We start from the raw sequence: 19765 nt of genomic DNA on the forward strand, positions 1-19765 counted from the left end.
ATATTTTACTTTAAAAAATTTAAAGTATCAGATCCAGCATTTTCTCCCTTAGTAAAAACTAAAATTTGGCGAGATTGACCCAATGAATAATAATTTGTAAATGGATGAGGAATGTTTTATAAAATATGAAAGAAATCGTGACCATAGAAAATTTATGGCTACGAATTAAAATCTCACCATACTAGATTTTAGGCAATCGACTAATTTAATTGGATACTGCAATTAGCAACAATTCAACACAGTACTGTAAAATACCTTTAATAGGTTATTCAATGGATTGCTGCAAAAGGACACATTATTGAGGATGATGATCGAATGTGTAATATTATCATAATGAGGCTTCACTGTAAATGTCTTTAGAGCAACTTCTCCTATATTCGATATATCTCTTTTGCATACTAATTTCATCTAACTGTATTCTTATTTTAAATTGATCAGACCAATAAGTGTTTTCTTCTTTAACAACACATAACAGATTAAAACATACTCTCATCAGGTACAACTTAAATAAACTCTTCAATATCCAAAACACTAAACACTGATTTCGGATGTGTAACAGGTACGGGGCACAGTACGCATTCCATACTGCCACTTCCGGAATAACTGTTCCAACATTTCAGTAAATGGTAATGCACAGAAAGAGAGAGGGGGTGCAAAAAAGGCTCGTTAAGTATTATCTTAATATTTATTGGAACCCCTATTGGATCTGGATCTATTTCATCATGGAATTCCTTCTCTGAATTCTTCTCTTTAATTGGTTTACTTTCTTGATACAGCAAAAGGTAAACAAGTGTTTATGACCATACTTTTGCATGCTTTTCTATGTGAGGGAAAACAAAACAATTCTTTATTTGCACTTTTCGAGAAAATTAAGCACTTTTTTTTAAAACTAAACATTTTTAAGGTGCTTAAAAATGGTTTTCAAATTTAAGCACTTTTCATGACATTACGAATTCTTTTTTTCATTAATATTATTAACAACGTTACATTATATTATATATATATATGCATACACATTTACTTAATTCTTCTAATTTTTAAAAAGGCTTTTGTTATATCTCGCTATTATACAAAGAAAATATCTGATGACATTTCTTATTTGTAAGCATAAAACACTGCACCTCTCGGTCGGGTCTCAGGGTGTCAATGTATTCTTTATGATCGATAAAACCATCCCCATTGCGATCAAAAATCTCTGCCACTCTTTCCATTTCCAGTCGGCTGGTAGGAAATTCTGTTAATAAAAAATGAGAATTATCAGAAATGTGCAATACAAAAGGGTAAGAATTTTACAGGATAATAATTATTAAATCTTATACTATAAATCTTTCATATAATATTGCAATATTTAATGTAAAAACACATACTGTCAAATACTGTAAAATATTAAAGTCAAAGCACTATTTTATAGAAATAGTGCTATAATTTTGTAATAACATGGGAAAGATCAAAGAAGTGAATTTTAATTTCAACAATTTTCTACTTGAAAATTAATCTGAAAATTCAATATCAAATTATTTTGTTTTTTAATTCAGAAATACATAAATGATCTTACTAGATTTCAGAATTCCATCAATGAATTCTTCATAAGTCACTTTACCATCGTTATCTTTGTCAATTTTACGGAAAAGATCCATAACTCGAGATTTCTTGTTATTCATCCAAGCAAGGAACTAAGTAATAAATCAATTATATTATAATAAATATTAACTATCTATGCCAGATTTCAAATAAAAAAATTCTTGGAAAGTTACTTACCTTTTTACGCCATTCATCAAAGTCAAAGTTCTTAATCCTTTCAAGCTATGTGAAAATAAATAGTAATTGTCTTATTAAGAAAGCATTGATTAAAAAAGTAAAGATCTACAGAAATTAATGAGAATTTGACAAACATTAAAAAAAGCTTTTAATACTAAAAATACCTCTTTCAAATAATTGAGTTTGTCTTGCAGCCTTCTTTGTCTTTCCATTGCCAGAAGCCACACATTGCGCCATCTATCCACCATCTCTCTAGCTCGCGGATTTTTGATTTCTGGTTCAAAGCCTTGTCGGCTGAAAAAATTTGAATGTATTTAAAATCACAAATATTTAGTTAAAGAAGAACATAGCAAGATATAAGAAATATAAAAATAAAATCAAAAGAGATCAAGGACATAACCTGAATTTTTCCATATAGGGTATATAAAAAATGATGTCAAAATAGAAAAATTAAAATAGAAGATAAAAGCAAAACATTACTAGGAAATCTAAAAGACATAAATTCGTTACATCTTAAATATGCATGGCTCCATATTTTAGAAATATTTCTCAAGAATGATAAACTTTCCAAAAGCCGTCTATTTAGGATGCAAAATAATCCACTTTCAAACTAAAAAAAAATTACAATAATTTCTTCAAACATTTACATTAAGTTAAAAGAAATGTAGAAAATATCTATACAACTAATAAAGATTATAAATATGTGAGTGCATGAGTGATATTCTACAGGCCAGACCGTTTGACCTAGAAATACCAAATTAGCACACTTGGACGGAAGAAATATTCATTCTGGATCAATTTTTTAAAATCTTAATTAAAAATCAAACTGAATTTTGGGGTTTTCTGCAATAATTTCTAAAACGCTTACTGCACAAAAATGAATTTTACACTGTTTCAAAATTTAAAAATTATCTTTTTAATAATACTAATTTAATAGTCATAAATTTTTGGCACTTTGGCAATTTTTTTAATTTTTTTTTTTTTTTGCCTAATTTCTATAAATAGATTACACAACTGTCCTGAAATAAAACTGTTTTCATTGTTTCATTAAATATTTGATGGCATGATATTCTTACAAATTTTTATTTATTATTTGAAGCTAAGAAGGAAAGATTCTGTTTAATATCTATGTAATTTACCAGAATGAATAAAAACGTGAAGTCACGAAATTTAGAAGGTAGATGAATCTATATTATATATCATAGAATCTATATTAGCGTTTTTAATAGTGCAATTATGTTATGGGATTGTCTGCATTAGAAATGTTCATGTACACAAAAGTGAATTTAAATAAAGTAAGACAGTTAAAATAACGCAGCTTTAATGTTAAATAATTTGGTGAAATCAGACATGAACATCAATATTTTTGGCAAACCAGGTGATTGCCTTAGAGGACTAGACTAATTGTGCATTTATTTTAGTATAAATTGACATAGAGGAAGATTAGATAGATTCAATTACAAATTTAAATAATTTAACTGAATTACATATTTAGTAGAGCTATAACGTCAGAGGACGTCTTGATTAGAAAGATTCATGTATTCAATGAATAGAGAAATAACACAGCTTTAATGGTAGGCAATTTGGGAGATTCATAGACATGAAAATATTTCGTGATTGTACGTGAATAAGTAATAACTAATATCCCCCAACAAATAAGCTAATCGCCAAATACGACCAATTATATAAATAAGAAAGAAAAGTTCCAAGAGGGGATCAGCAATACACCTTTCTGATAAACATTATTTTTCAATCAATAACAGTAAAAAAAGTGAAAATGAACTTACGATGGAGTTTTAGGAATTGAGGGTGTACCACGACCTGATTTAGCAGATTCATGCCTCTCGCGACCTTTGTCTTTGCCTGAATGAGGTTGCTGTTGTGGTGGCGGCGATTGGCGCTTTGACTGGAATGCTTTAGTCACACGGTCGACATCAGGTTGCCGTTTGGTCATGTCATCCATAAAAGCCTAGATAAAAGTGAATTTTTTAAAAACATTTTTATACTTTGCATTTTAAAATAATTCATATAATAATGAAAATATTATTAACAGTATATTCTTTATTACTGTCAAAACCTAAAAAAGTCTTAGAATGTTGTTTGTTGCACAAAGTTTTCAAACAGTATTATTTTTTTTAATTTCTAAAAAAAAATATATTTATATTTAATAAATTGCATTTAATCAATCATAATGCAATAATTTTGAAAATAAACCATAAACTTTACTAGAATTCTAATAAATATAATACTTTCAAAAATTTTATACCTTTTACAAACAGCTCAACTAACCTTTTACATATTCGTGTTACTACTATATTCCTTATATAGTTTTAAACATGGCACTTCATGTTTTTTATGTTTTAGTTTACTAAATTTTAAATCATACAAGTCACAATATTACTATTGAGTACATGTATGCATTTCAGTTTTCATATCATTGGAAATGTTTTTAAAAAGAAGTGCAAATTACTACATTTTAAATCATACAAGTCACAATATTACTATTGAGTACATTTATGCATTTCAGTTTTCATATCATTGGAAATGTTTTTAAAAAGAAGTGCAAATAAAAAGGTCTTTGAAAAAAAATTACTTGATGTTCCACAATAAGCTGTTCGAGAACTGGAATCTCATCAGGCAGAGGTTCAGCCTCGAGAGCTGTGAGTGTGGCTTCTGCTGCAATCAGCCATTTCAGCAACTCTTCAAGAAGATCCAAAATATCTCTTAGTGATCGCAAGTGCTCATTCAGACGCTGTTCTCTCTGCTTAGCCCACAAGGATACCTAACAAAAGAAGTAAAAGGATGTAAAACTAAAAGAAATTTGGTAGCAGATATTACATTTAATCCATTTATCAGTGTCAAAATGAATTGTTTAGCAATTTACTATTTTCATTTTATACAGAAGGAATGATATACCATTTGTATATTCTATGTAAAATTCTACATATGTTTTATATTTATTTTGAGTGTGTTTTGTACGAGGTCTCCAGAGGCAGTGGTAACAGGGGGACAAGGGGGGCAACTGCCCCCCTGTCGGCAGCCTCTTGCTCCCCCCCCCGTCAGCGAAAGATTGCGAGTTTTGTCGGCAAAAGTCTTCATCACTTCAGGATGATTGTAGAGAGTTGCGCATCATCGAACATGATTATTTAAAAACCACCTTAAAGTTAATATATTGTAAACGTTCTAAATATCCAAGTAATGGTTAAAGTGATTTGACTATATTTGGAAAAATAATCGACAGGGTGCCAGGTCGATAAGAGGACGTATTTTGCAAACGATTTTTGATAAGCCGACTAAGAACTGAATGCAATGGATACCTTAAGTTCGCAGATTTTCAGGAATCTGAATCAAATATCATTCATTCAGCTTATAATTTGCACTACTTTTGGAAATACAACCGACAAGGTAACAAGTGAATAAGATACCGACAAGGTTGTAGGCGCATTTTTTGATACTTTTTGGTCAGTCGACTATGAACTCAATGCGGTGATTGTTGATGCAAGTCTGCAGTCTTTCAAATATTTGATTAAAATGTCGTTCAACGAGCTTATAATTTGAATAAATCGTCATCTTTTTCATCTAATTGTTACTTCCCCGGTAACGAACTAGTGATTTTTTTAAAAATCTATTTCACTATGAGAATTGTCTGACAAAAATCTAGTTAATGGTTAAATTAAATTTAATAAAGCACTCTTTTCTTACGACACTCTTGTGCATATGCATGTTAAGAAGAGTTACTTAACTGTAGCCAAATTATGTGAATTCAATATAAATTCCTGGAATAAGTAAATTGCTTAAATGTAAATTAAGTTAATTTAACAGTATAATATCTATTTAATGCAATCTAATTTATCAGGCTGCAATTATTACACTAAAAAAATAAAACCGACCGCAATTGACGGCAAAAATAAATATATGTGGTATGATAGCTTTTTAGCTACACTAAAAAAATGTATTCAATTGTGCATTAAATTTGTTAAATAAATTACTACCTAAATTCTTCAGATTTTGCATTCAGTATTATAACTGTGTAATTGGGGAGCGTATCTTAAAATTTTTTTTTTCCAATTTTTTTGTCTTCGTGGCAAAGACTATATAATTACAGGTTCTTCTAAATTTTTTATAGATGCTGGATAAGGATGTCTTGATAAAAAGATGATTGTCATTCATAGGATAGTTATATATAATATATTGACCTCTTGATATACGAATTTACTTAACTTCTTAATTAAATGGACATCGTTTTGGGGACAATTATTATTTTAATCCCTAGAATAATATAAAGGTATTTCAGGAAATGTTGGATTTTCAAGTGATTTGTGCATTTTAAATTACTTAATAATTTCATTTAATTGCTGATTTAAAATTAAAAATTTAGCAATTCTATGCGCGAATCAGACTGGTCAATGTATATGAAGGGATTAAGAAAAATCAACATATGTAACTGAGGGGATAAAACTAACTTTTTGAGAGGCTTATGGGCCACTTGCAAAACTTCGGGGGGAAAAAGTACTTAACCATAAGAACGCATGACTAAAAATGAAGATATGGGAGTTCTATTCAAGATATAATTGTTTCCTAATAAAATGCATTGGTTTGTTAAGCCTAAATATACACTGAAGAATAAATAGATGAAGAATCTAATATTTAAGTAGTCAATTTTTCACAAGAACCTTTCTTATTTCTTATATAAAATATTTCGTTCATATATTTGCAAAATGTTTTTTTTTTCAACCTTCATAAGAAACAACGTCATTGTATCTTTTCCGCATTCTAAATTGTTCATGTCCGAAGTAGAATAAATTTTTGTTGAGCCCACGCACTAATTCGAAATACATCGTACGAATTTGAAATGTATCTGAATTCCTGCTCGTTGTTCCATTCCTTATTTAAAAATTATTTTAGGTAGGTGATTACGTTTAAAAAAAAATGCGAAAACATTGAATATTTTTTATTATTATTATTATTATTCTGGATTTCTAAAAAAGTTTCTTTTATAAAACTTTTTGAATTTAGTTTCAATAATCATTTCATATTGCTTCTGATATAAAATACATGCATTTGTTCATTAATTATGACATGTCATTCTGGCACAATCTGTATTTCTATCTATATACAAAATCTAGAATGAAATAAATTAGATCTCAGACAAATTAAATCCTTAGAGTCTCATAAAAAATAGACTCAAATATTGACAATCTTTTGATAGTCAGGGGGGAAAAATTGAGAGCATTTTTTGCAAATATTGTAAAACATTTTAGAGGGAAAGCAAGGGTCAGCATCTGATTAAAAAAAATTATAATAATTAATTTAAAATTATAATAATAAATAATACTTAATTTTTTGTTAATTAAATGTAAAATTAATAAAATCAATGTAATTAATTCATGTAGAATTAATTATTATGATTTATTTTGAAGCCAAATAAGAGAAATTGCGCTTGCCCCCCTGTCGGCAAATCTCTGCCACCACCTCTGGGTCTCTCTATACTGAACTGGAAGAGGTTGGAAAGGATTAAATCCAGATTTCATATCTGTGTCTTTAAGGATTATAATGAATACTATTATTAATTAATATTTAATTGGATGAGACTTTGAATGTGATTTAGATGAAGTATCTTTTTATTGATTTTGTTATAAATGTTTTAAAAAAATTTCTTAAAAGCTTTATCTTAACGTGAGATTTTTTTTTAATTAAAAAATCTTTTTTGATTAATCAGAAACACCAAAACAGATTTCTTTTTGTAGCAAACTGATAATTAAACATAGAGGGAATTCAATTTCTATAATATATATATATATACAATGCTAAATGATACATCTCCGACTGAAAAAAAAATTAGAACCAGGAGGATATTCACCTCTTCCCATCGGGACTGAATGATGGTGACCCAATGCCTTATGACAGACACACCATCTGGATGGCATTTCTTGAGGATTTCTTGTGCATGTGCTATGGTGGCATCTTTATTTACCTCCTGTTCCATCATTTCTTTCATGAAACTCTGATGATCAGCAATCTGCTGCTTTGTTGTCTCTTCATCGTCAGGCAATGGACCAGAATAGCGAAGCTTCATTTCTGCATCAGACAGCCATTCAAGAAGCATATGAACAGATTTGTGTAATTTCTCAGCCTAGAACCAAAGATATAAAAATGTTATACAACAGTTAATGGATTTTTTAAAAGAATAACTTTTAGGACATAAAATATTAGACATAAATACTGGAGCCAAATTATCTTTCTTTCTTTAATCCTTTACATACTTCTGGGTATATCAGGTTTTTCACAAGACAAAATAAAACTTTGCCATATTGAAAATGGCAAAACATGAATAAACTGAATGAACATGAAAAATCTATCTAAAGTATAATTTTAATTTACTTACATTTTAAAAATTAAATTATATTTCCATACTTTTCAATTCTGATTCTTCATCCGTTTTTAGAAGTATACGAAATTTATGCATAATTTTTTTTGGCTTATTTGAGTAAAATCGGATAATTTTCATGCTACGTAGGCTTCAATTCCTTTAGTTTACAAGAGATGACGTAATAAGGTAAAATGTTTTTAATAAAACTTAAAGAGGTTCAAATGCTGATTGACCTTTTGAATAAAAAACTTTATAAAGTTTTATTTTAATTTCTCAGCTAATGAGGATTAGATGATGTCTCAAGAATGATGCTGCATTTTTTCCCCTTCTTTTCTATTAAATGGAAAAAACGATCACATGCAAGTGATCCTGCTCACCTCAGCTTTACAAGAAAACTGATGGTTCTTACAATTGGCCATCTGAGGGCTCAACAGGAAAAGAGCAAGGTTACATGATGCAATTTGAAAAGTTTTGAAGAATTTTTGAACATTTGAAGAGTTTTAAATGCAGATTAGTTTTAATTATTTGTTTTACTTCACAATGAAATGTGGTTTACAGAATTTTGATATATGTTGGACATTTTTAATAAATTAAATGTTGTGCAGCAAGAGAAATATATTAGGACCAGGATGAATGAAAAATGAAGATACACTGATATATAAAGCAAGCTAATAAAAATTCTTCAAATTTTTAATAGTTTCAAGAACCAATTAGAATTTTAGGATTTTGAAATATAAAAATATATAATAAAGTATATAAGTGAAATGGAATAGTTTTAATCTGTTGCACAATAGACTACTTATATAATACAATACCATATCATCGATGTTTCAAAAGGTGTTTTTTGAATTTGATTCTCAATTGTATAATTACAGAGGTTATAAAAAAGCAGTATTACCTCTTGCAGAGCACCAGCCAAAAGTCTCTCCTTGTCTTCAGCTAGATTAGCCACTTCAATCCACATTCGATCTAACTGAGTGAGTTGAGTTCGAATATGTTCAGCATCCTCCTCACTAGCTGTCTCTAATAATTCCCTCGCTGTACGCCGGACAGATTCCAAATTGTTGGCTCTACTTTTAAGCTCTTCTTGGAATGACTGCAAAATATCGTGATTAAAGGAAAAAATTAAAGCCTTAATTTAACACAGTTCTATGCACACAAGATTTATAGAGCTTGAAGGAAGGAAAAAACACATACACATCTTTTAACTTATGCATGAATGCAATTAAAGCCTATTTTATCAAATCAAATGACTCTGAATTTTAAAAAGATATTTCAACATTATAAAACAGAAATATCTCTTCTTTTTCTGTTTTTAAACTTAAAAAGATTACTCTAATCACAAGAGCAAATAACTTTACCTTATGCTGATCCACTAGAGCCATGACAGTATCCAAGTCTCCATGAAGCAATTGATTTTCGGATAAGATTTTTTTAGATTTTTCTAGCCAATCAAGAAGAGCTTGTACTGCATCTTTAAACTGACCAGAAAATAACAATGCTTCTTCTAGTTTTCGTTGCCTATAAAATTCATTCATGAATTACTTTTATTTTTCATAATTATTTTTATAATTATCAATGATATTAACACATAATAGCACAGCTAAATAGTCAAGCAATAAGTGCATCATTAGAATATTATAACAATAGAAAAATTAAAGGTATTAAAAAAATAAAGGTAAGTAAAAAACTTTAAAAATTAAAGGTATAAAATTTCTTCTTTAACCCATTAAACGCCAAAACTCCAAATCATTATTTGTTTTAGATGCAAACAATACTAGTTATTATTCTGACCACTTATAATAGTAATTTAATGTAAAAATAAGGAAATTGCACTTATCTGTAAAAATATAGGGTGTTGCGTTGGCGCAACGTCAGCGGAAAAGAAGTACGAATGTTGATCGTTATCACCGAGCACTACGCCGCATTTTCTTCACGTTTTAAAAACTAGAAATTTCTGTGAGCTTATTAAAGGGTGTAAAATAGTCAAAACACTTCTTTGAAAATTTTAATTTATTGAAAACTAACAAATAAATGTAGTTGACAAGCTTATTATGTAAGAATAAGGTGATATAAATTTCAAGTATGATATACTTCACTTGTGGTGTAAATCAACTTCACAAACATTGCAGCGATAAATAGTTTGGCTGTGGCAATACTTGCAACGTAGTCTTCTACTGTCTGTAGACTTAACAATAAAATGTCCTTCGGATATTGGTTTTGTAAAGCTGAATTTGCTCGGACGTCCTGTAGCTGATCTTTTCTTATTTATCTCACTATCCAAGAGCGTCTGTAACAGATGAAGCACAACCTCTCATCTAAAATACAACAGTGACTTTTTACTTCTTTCTTCAGAAAATCTTGATATTCTCCAAGTATTTGTTAGTGCAACATCGATGAAATTTGAAAATATCGGCCACCACCCTATTTCTGTAATTGGAAACAAAATTGTCACACAAATTTACAGCACCTATTTTCTGATTATATTGCTCAATGTAGTGAGGTTGGGCTACTAATATTTTCTTCTTCTGATTTTTAGAGTATCGAGAAACATTTTTTAGTGGTTCAATTTTTCCAAACGTTGGTCCTATTGTCACAACAGAGTTGTCGTTCCACCGAACAAGTATCTTTTTGTTTTCTACATATTGAAAAAAAAAAAGATTGAAAATATCTGCACTAGTTTTATTTTCTATGATTTGTTTGATACGATCAATTGAAGCTTTTTCTTCATTTTTTGGTTGAGGCCTATCAATTGGTTCCTTTCTTGCCCATCGTAATTCTTCCTTTTCCCATTTTTTTTTAGCAGAACTTTTGGGAGGATCTAACTTCTTCTTTACGTATCTCTAGGTAAAACTTCATTATCGTTGTTTAAAATATTTTCATTATCTTCTTCTTCATCACTAGCATCTGCTGTTTCTGAGGTACGACAACAATATCGGTCTCATCTGCATCTTCGTCATCGGAATTTTGTTCGAAAATTTTTTCCAAAGCTTCTTTTAACGTAAGATATCTTATTTTGCGCATTTTAAACCACAGAGGATAAAAAAAGTTGCTACCAATAAGACGCATAGTACTGAAATGAAATCTTTCAAGAAGGATAACAGTCTACTCCCTTTCCGCTGACGTTCCACCTGTTTTTACTTTCCCCTTCTCCCCCACAGAAATACCTGCTTTGTGGAATGTACTGACAAAGAGTGACCTTGGCTAATGTATTTCACAACCAAACCCCAATTTGTTTTTAATTATTATTTTTTCTAAGAAAAAATGAGTTTGGAAATTTGAAAAAAAAAAAAAAAATGCTTAAAGTAAAACATCGATTATTAGGTGTAAAATAATTTATTTAAGTCAACTTTTTCACTGATTTGTTAGTAGTGCTATTCTTTAACATAAAACTGTAATTTATTCAAAAATTTGTTTAATCGTTATTTTTTTATATTTAATCTGGGGGCACGGCAGTGCCCCCGTCAATTCGAGCAAAAACAAGCGGCACGGCCGTAACATCCTTTTCTCGAAGCAGTTCAGGCCATTTTCGACCTCCTATAACTTCGTTGTGAATAAAAAAAGAAGTCTGAATTTTCAGTAATCAAGCAGGCATTATATAAACACGGTATATTTCAAACTTCATTAAATTTGAACCAGTAGTTTAAGAATTATAACTAGTCAAAGTTTGTGAATTTTGTCATTGACTGACTGACTGACTGACCGATCATCAAAACTCTAAGGCACTTCTAGTAGACATAGAGGCTTCAAATTTAGAATACAATTAGTTTTTAGTGTATTAAATCAAGGAAAAACTAAAATATGCGTGTAATAATGGACGGATCGATAAATTTCTCGAAGTTGCGAGCATTATCCATTTTGTCGGCAAATTCGTCGCCAAGTCGCCAAATGGTCGCCATGTTTGTCACCAAGCTCTGAGATCACTGACTCGGCATCCGACAGCATCCAATACAGATTACTGTAAAACGGTTTTTCTTATGATGACACTATTCGCGCCGGGAAGCAAAATTACAGGTTTGTAACAATATCTAATTTGAAACTGTGGAAGCTGCAAACGCAAAGGGTGACTTTCAGAGAATCAATCTGGTAAAAGAAGAGCAAATTGATCTTCAAAGTATGATCGCAAAACTTAATGCTGATCAAAGAAGAGTCTTCGTTATGATCACAAATAAAATGGACACAACTGATAAAAACTCTGACGTTTTACGCTGTTGTGTGAGTGGAACTGGTGGCACTGGAAAGAGCTTTTTAATAAAAACTCTGAAAGTTTGGGTTAAGATATATTTAAACAAAAAAGTGGCAGTTAGTGCTCCAACAGGAATAGCTGCATTCAATGTGAATGGATTGACTATACATAGACTATTGCAGCTGCATGTAGAACACAAACACCGAAGTACAGGCCACTTTCTGATGAAGTGCTCCAAGTTCTGAGATCAGATTTGAAAGAAGTAGTGTTGTTTATCATAGACGAAGTGTCGATGATATCCAATGTTACTTTACCAATATATATTCATTTACGCTTATCTGAAATATTCGACACAAGCGACAATCAGAATGGGTGGTTTGGAAAAAAAAAACATCTTGTAGTTTTCGGAGATCTCTTACAGCTTCCGCCGGTAAGAGAAAAGTCACCTTTTGAAAAACTATCAACTGCTGAAACTAACAAGTTGTTAGGTTCCCTCAGTATACCGAATCTGTGGATTGAACTGTTCATATACGATGAACTTACAATTAACATGCGACAGCTCAATGTTTCTGACTTTGTTGAAATGCTAATTAGAATACGATTAGGTGTGACTACACAAAAAGACCGTGACTTACTCTAGACTAGATTAAGAACTCTCAAATCCAATTCAAATGAAAACAGATAAATTGAAATAATTGAACACCTCTCGAAACTTCCTGATGATACCGTTTGCTTATTACCTACAAAAACATGTCAAAAATTAAATACTGCAATGTTTAAATCTCATCCACATCCCGAAATAAAACTTACAGCTATAGATAGCATAGATTGCCCCAGATACCTAACAAAAAGAGCTCGTGAATTCATAAAAACGATGCTTCTATGACTGCAGGCCTGGAAGAGAACATAATTATAAAAATAGGAGTACAAGTCATGTTAAGGTGAAATATTGACGTGAGTCTTGGTTTAGTTAATGGTTCTATCGGTATAGTGCAAAGAGTAAAGGTTGATCCTGAAAATACAAAAATAATTAAGAAAATATACATTATATTTAATAAAGAACATGTTTACGAGCTTAGTCCGGTCAAAACTAAATTTGAAATTATTAATAGAGCTTATGTTCATCGCGAACAATTTCCCATATGTATAGCCTATGCTATAATTATACACAAAAGTCAGAGCCTAAATCTAAATAATGCACTGATGGATATCGGTTCTGCAGTATTCAAATCCGGTCAACCTTACGTGGCACTTTCGAGAGTTGCAAGTCTGGACAGCTTACATCTAATAAATGTTGACTTTGGAAGTATTAAAGCGCAGGAATCCTCAATTGGTGAATACAACAGGCTAAGAAGCATTTACCATCCAGACGTTAAAAATTGTAACATCAAAGCTTACGAGAAAAACCCATAGAGAGAGGGAGTGGGCTTTGAGAAAAACTGTAACTGAAGCTCAAGAAGTAGTACCGGAAAAGAAAAAGAGGGAGACTACATACAAAAATAAGAAAAGGACTATCTACAAAAAGAAATGAGATGCCACCAAAAACATAACTTGTAAAAAAAAACCAAGTCTCGCAACTCAGTTCTTCTATCGTAAAAAGTTGTGAGATCCATGTAATACCAAGTCGGTAAATTTATTCAGTCCCTACTTAAGGATCCTTCTGCCTTAAGTTATTAAGTAATTAGCTAACCTAACAACATCTTATAGTGACCATATAAATATTAAAAATCTGTTATGATTTAAATAAATAGATTGACTTGGCAATCGTACTAAACAATCTAATTTAATATAATATGTTAATGTAATCTAATTTAATGTAAAGATACATTGTGTTTTCATGCAATGGCCAAGTCAATCTATTTATTTAAACCAAGATTTTTAATATTGATATGGTCACTATAAGATGTTGTTAGATTAGCTAATTATGTAATAACTTAAAACAGAAGGACTCTTAAGTAGGGACTGAATAAACTGACCGACTTGGTATTACATGGATCTCGCAACTTTTTACGATAGAACTGAGTTGCGAGACTTGGTTTTTTTTACAAGTTATGTTTTTGATGGCATTATATTGACTGTTTCGTCAACGCAACACCAGCGGTTAATGGGTTAACAGCCCATGCTTTTTTGTATCTAGAAGTACGAAAGCAGACTGTACAAATTAGAGATAAATTATTTGTTTTGACCATGATATGTTTATTTCCTCATACACAGAATTCAGCAGTCCAAAAACTTTTTATTGTCCTCCAATGTATTACTTTAGATGAATAATAATTCATTTTAATGTAAAATTTATTATAAAATTTCCATCAACAATTCCATAAGTTGGCAACAAGAAAGAAATTGGTGATTATGTGTAGTTTAAAGCTGATAATATCTTAAGCCTTTTCAATGCTGCAAGAAGTGTAAGTAATTGAGCGATTCTAGTTCTTATTGTTACATAAAATGCTTGACACATTTATAATTAAAATGAATTTAAAAAAAATTATTTGGAAAAATACTTTAAATTTTAAAACGCATTCTTTGTCCAGAACATAAAATAATGAATACCGTATTTTAAATTAAAAAAATGTGACATTTATAACGATTTCCCATTTAAATCAAATTTTGTTTTAACTATGAAAAATTCAGAAGTAAATTTTTGTATTTCTTTCATTGCGTGAAAAAAAAATTAAGACACATTTACTATCATTATATCAATATGATAACACCATAATGAAACCTTAATTTTGGAATGAAAATAGATAGCTGTATCTCTTTGTACAAGAATGTTAAAATTTAAATGTGACTCGATTTGAAGAAAGCAGACCACGCAGAAACAGAACATTTTTGAAAGATAGAAGGAGAATTCATTGAAAAAATCATGATACTGAAAATGAAAATAATTTTAAAATATACTTGCTGGTACCCGGCGCGTTGCTGCCATAGAAGAAATAATTTTGGAAATATCGTTTGAAATTTGAAATGGCTGTCTTGTTTGATTAGGAATGATAGAAAGAATGATATTAATTTCCTTATCAACGATGAATGCATTCATTGAAATTAAATGACATATAAAGGAAAAGTACAAATAATAATTATTCTATTTTTTGACTTTATTATTTAAGTGCTTTAGGGTAAACAATATTTTTTGTTTTTAAGTTTTTATCAAAAACAAACAAATTTCTTGGTTGTACGACTCATAAGCATCAAGCATAAAATACTTGAAGTGATTGACCTTACACCTTGTTGATGGTTATAGAGAATGCAAGTTGAATGAGAAACTACAGTAATTTGAAATCAAAAGGCATGTCGGTGGGAAAAATGAGAATACGTGGAGTGAGCACATTTTCTCCAATCGACATTCCATTAAGAATAGTTGCTTCACTTCTTGCGGCATATAGGTTTTTCAATTCCTACTATTAGTTCACACACTCCCTATATATATTTATATATCTTGTTCAAATTTTCAATCGTTAATAAAATACTTTTTATTCATTCACTCAAGTTCAAATATATTTTTTTAAACTTGTAGTGGATGACACTTGATGTTAATGCAGTTTTTTCAAATATTAATTCATTAATTATTAAATTTAATTAATTTTTAATACTTAATTAATTTAATTAATTTTTAATACTTTAATTAATTTTTAATAATAAAGCTTTAGCAGTTTGTAATGAAAATTGAAATCAACAGGCAGTAGCTCAATCGGTAAAATGCAATGATTTCAGTATTTTTCGTGTGAAGGTGAAGAATGTGAGTTCAATTCTTGCGAAAGTAGGAATTGACTTTAATTTATATATATATATATATATATATTACTTGCTTTGATTCTGATGCGTATGATCAGGGCGAGTTCGCAAATTGTACAGACTAAGTCTATGGCAAAGGATACCGACGTGCTCTGATTGGTTTAAGTCTTGGCATTTTTTTGGCAATGGTTTGCACTCATAATAGTGTAGTTTTCGCTTATTTGGCTCAAACTTTGTACCTTTCATTAGTTTTATGGAAGAAACGAGTGAATATCAACACAATCTAATTTTTATTAATAGAATTGTTTTCTCTAAATATTACTATTAATACTACTAATACTAATTATTATTAATAATAATAAATATTACCAATGATACTAGTAATACAAGTAACTAATTTTGTTTATGAACAGAAGTATAAAAACTGTATGAAAGTAATTACTGAACATATGATGCAGCAATTAAATAATTTTTATTTTTCTATGATTTTCGTGCCTTTATTAGATAATTTATGTGGTCATTGAAACTTGTTGCTGAACGTTTGTTACTTTCTCATCAACTACATATGGGGAGATGATTACTTAATGTCCAAAACGTATAAATATGTAAGCTTTAACGGAATATGTGATTTCGTAGCTAATTTTTTTAGTTGTATCAAAATAATATTAAGAAGAAACACATACAAAAAATATTTTAAATAAATTGTAATTTTTATATTTCCTGAATTTAGGTTTCAGGATTTGATCTTTTCTACTGTTTATGTGTTCCAGATTAATATTACATGTAAACCGTAAAAAATAGGCGGGGGAGGGGGGGATAAATTTGCAAATTTTATTTATTTTTATAAAAATATATTTTGGTATGGCATCTTTTTGGCAAAACATTGCCAAAAAGATGTCAAGGCTTAAACCAATCAGAGCACGTCGGTATCCTTTGCCATAGACTTAGTCTGTACAATTTGCTAACTCGCATGATCAGGTAGCATATAAACGTTGTCTTTCGATTCTTGCCGCATGTTGATCATGAGACTCTGAAGTACGTGAATCAGCAATTCGTAAACGATCTGCTTTATTGCTCGCTTGTCGTTCCTCATTTGTTTGAGAAGCTCGAGCTGGCTTATTTCTACCTGCTGCATTACTGTTTACACTGGAAAATTTTCATTATATATAATTTAACTTCATCGGCATCGATAATACTGATTCTATTTTGTATGTGTAAGATAAACTCTGAATAATATGAGCGGTTCGCCGCGGACAAAATATTGTGCACGGTGAATGGTAACATCCTGTGAAGGTGACTATTCATTAGTGAGAAGAAATAAATTAGCGCTTGCACTAAATATTTTCGATTTCATTTCATTTTGATTAGTATCAATCATAAAAATTTTATTTTGTTTGATATATGTGCAATTAACTCCGAATGACATGTGCGGATTGCCGTTTACCATTTGTCTTTTGTCAATTTTAAAATATAGCCTTCGCGGAAGTGCAAGCACTGAGTTGACCAAGTTTCCTCTCAATCTGTCAAACGGCCCCGGCAGCACATAAGGTACGAACAAACAAAAATTCATTTTTATATATTAGATGAACATACTTGTCAACTGATTTGGCACAAACATTGTTCCATTTATTTTTCAGATCATCCATCATGTCTTGTAAAACTGGCACATCAGCTTTGGGACATTTCTCTTTCAGATTTCTGCCTAATTTCATTGTTCCATCAAAGATGGGTTGCTTTGAGCCCAAAGATCTTTGGAATTCTTTGTGTTTTGAAAGCATCTGTTTTATTTTTTCAGGATCATTTCCCACATGAGTGAGGACATCCAGTTGTTTCTCGGCATCATCTAACCAATGACTGAGATCAGACCAAGCATCATGGAACTGGATGGGAAAAAAATTAGATTTAATCTCAACATATAAATCTTAGCCTCTAATAATAAATAGTTTATAGTATTTATTATCACAGAAATTTTTTTAATTCAATTCATTTTTTTTTCATACAGTTCATTTTTTAAAGAAATAATTTAAGATGAAAATATTTCCATTATGCATCAGAATAACATTAAAAACCTCTACTATCTTATTATTATGACAGAAAAATTTCAATCCCGATATTACATATTATATAATCAATAAGCAGGAGTGCATTAATAAAAGTGTTAATCCATTACATGTTTCTGCAGTAAATTTATAATAATTATCTAGAGTCAGATTATTAATTAAGAAAATTAAAAAGAAAAGACAGGACAATTCCTTCAGAAGTCCCCACTCTGAAATGATCTAATTTCCTGCAAAAAATGAAGTAAAAATTGTACATTAATTTAACATAACATACTTCTTTTGCTTCCTTGTATCCATGATCCAAAGCTCTTGTCCTTTCAGCAGCTTTGGAAACAACTCTTTCCCATCGATGCTGGACACTGATAAGCAGATTCTTAATTAAAATTACATCTTGCTTCTGGCTAAAATACTTCAGATGTGTTCCTTTCTTATCTAAGTTCAACATAACTTCTCGATGTGCACTTACTTCTTTTTGGAAAGCCTGCATACAAATGGAATATCAGAGAGTAGATTCATAAGACAATAGCTGAATAACACTATATACATTAAAAAAATTTTAAAATCAATTTTCTTAATTTAATTACTTGAATTCTTTGTCTCTATTTTACTTCAATGTATTCAAACTTAAGCAAATTTAGAATAACAGTTTGATGAAAATTTAATAATACTACAAATAACTGAATAAATTAATAACTACAAATAACTGAATAAATTAATAACTACAAATAACTGAAATGCAATATCAGTAGATACCAGTAAGTCACATTTAATTTTAGGGATTTTTTTTATTATTATTATTTTTTTACTGCTAATGTAAAAACAATGTACCTTATGGTCTTCAATTTGCTCAAGCACAACATCCATGACCCTACTGACAGGTTTCAAATTTGACAAAAACTTTTCAGCATTTGTCAGCCATTCCACAAAGTCCTGGAGAGCTTCATGGAATTCTGTGGCTTCCCTTAAGGCTATTTCTAATTTTATCTAAATGATAAAGAAATGGGTCATTCAGGCAGTATAAACAAGAGAATCAGCTACAAAAATCTGTTATTTGAATCATTGAACTATAACTAATTTACACCTTTATTGGCACTTTTATTTTAAAAATACAATTTCATATATATTTTTACTATCATACTTACATTTATTATGGCTCTCTAACTATATATACATATATACACTACTGACAGAAGATTTATTTTGCAGGTGAGAGAAAATTCTTGCATGTTTATTTTGTAATAATACTACTTTTGTAAAATGAACCTCATTTAATGACAGTATATGTGACAGTTGAAATAAACAGTACATCTAATAATAGTTTTTGTTTCAGTATTTGTTTTTACAATCTTTGTTATTCTTGGACATATGAAAATGAAACATATCTACAAGGTTACCCTTTACTGTGAAATTTGTTAATGAATTAAACAAAATCCTGCTACAAATTTTATTTCTATCTTTATTTTTGATTTACAATTTATTTCCATGGTATGTATTGAATTGCTGCTTTTTAATCATTCATTTTGCAGGTGTTTAATATCCTTTCTCCCTTTTTTTTTTCAATGTTTTAGATACCTTACTTCTTTAAACGGTTTATTTTCAATTTTCCCTTTTGTATATATAAATAATTATATTATTTTGTATAAATATTAAAAGCACACT

General features: G+C 29.9%; 1 protein-coding gene across 7 annotated transcripts in view; it reads right to left on the reverse strand.

The window, feature by feature from the left end:
• The window catches only part of LOC129963219 (dystonin-like), a 319384-nt gene that overhangs the window by 13428 nt on the left and 286191 nt on the right, over window positions 1–19765 (reverse strand). For all 7 annotated transcript variants that reach the window (XM_056077411.1, XM_056077407.1, XM_056077412.1 and 4 more), the window contains 12 exons: window positions 18935–19090; window positions 18381–18587; window positions 17640–17926; window positions 9490–9649; window positions 9027–9224; window positions 7619–7891; window positions 4352–4540; window positions 3546–3727; window positions 1923–2052; window positions 1759–1803; window positions 1556–1673; window positions 1122–1234 (listed from right to left, as the gene is read on the reverse strand). In XM_056077411.1, the coding sequence (XP_055933386.1) occupies window positions 1122–1234; window positions 1556–1673; window positions 1759–1803; window positions 1923–2052; window positions 3546–3727; window positions 4352–4540; window positions 7619–7891; window positions 9027–9224; window positions 9490–9649; window positions 17640–17926; window positions 18381–18587; window positions 18935–19090 (2058 nt within the window). The remainder of the gene's footprint in view (window positions 1–1121; window positions 1235–1555; window positions 1674–1758; window positions 1804–1922; window positions 2053–3545; window positions 3728–4351; window positions 4541–7618; window positions 7892–9026; window positions 9225–9489; window positions 9650–17639; window positions 17927–18380; window positions 18588–18934; window positions 19091–19765) is intronic.

Source organism: Argiope bruennichi, chromosome 3 (assembly GCF_947563725.1).
Source record: "Argiope bruennichi chromosome 3, qqArgBrue1.1, whole genome shotgun sequence".
Taxonomy (NCBI): Eukaryota; Metazoa; Arthropoda; class Arachnida; order Araneae; family Araneidae; genus Argiope; species Argiope bruennichi.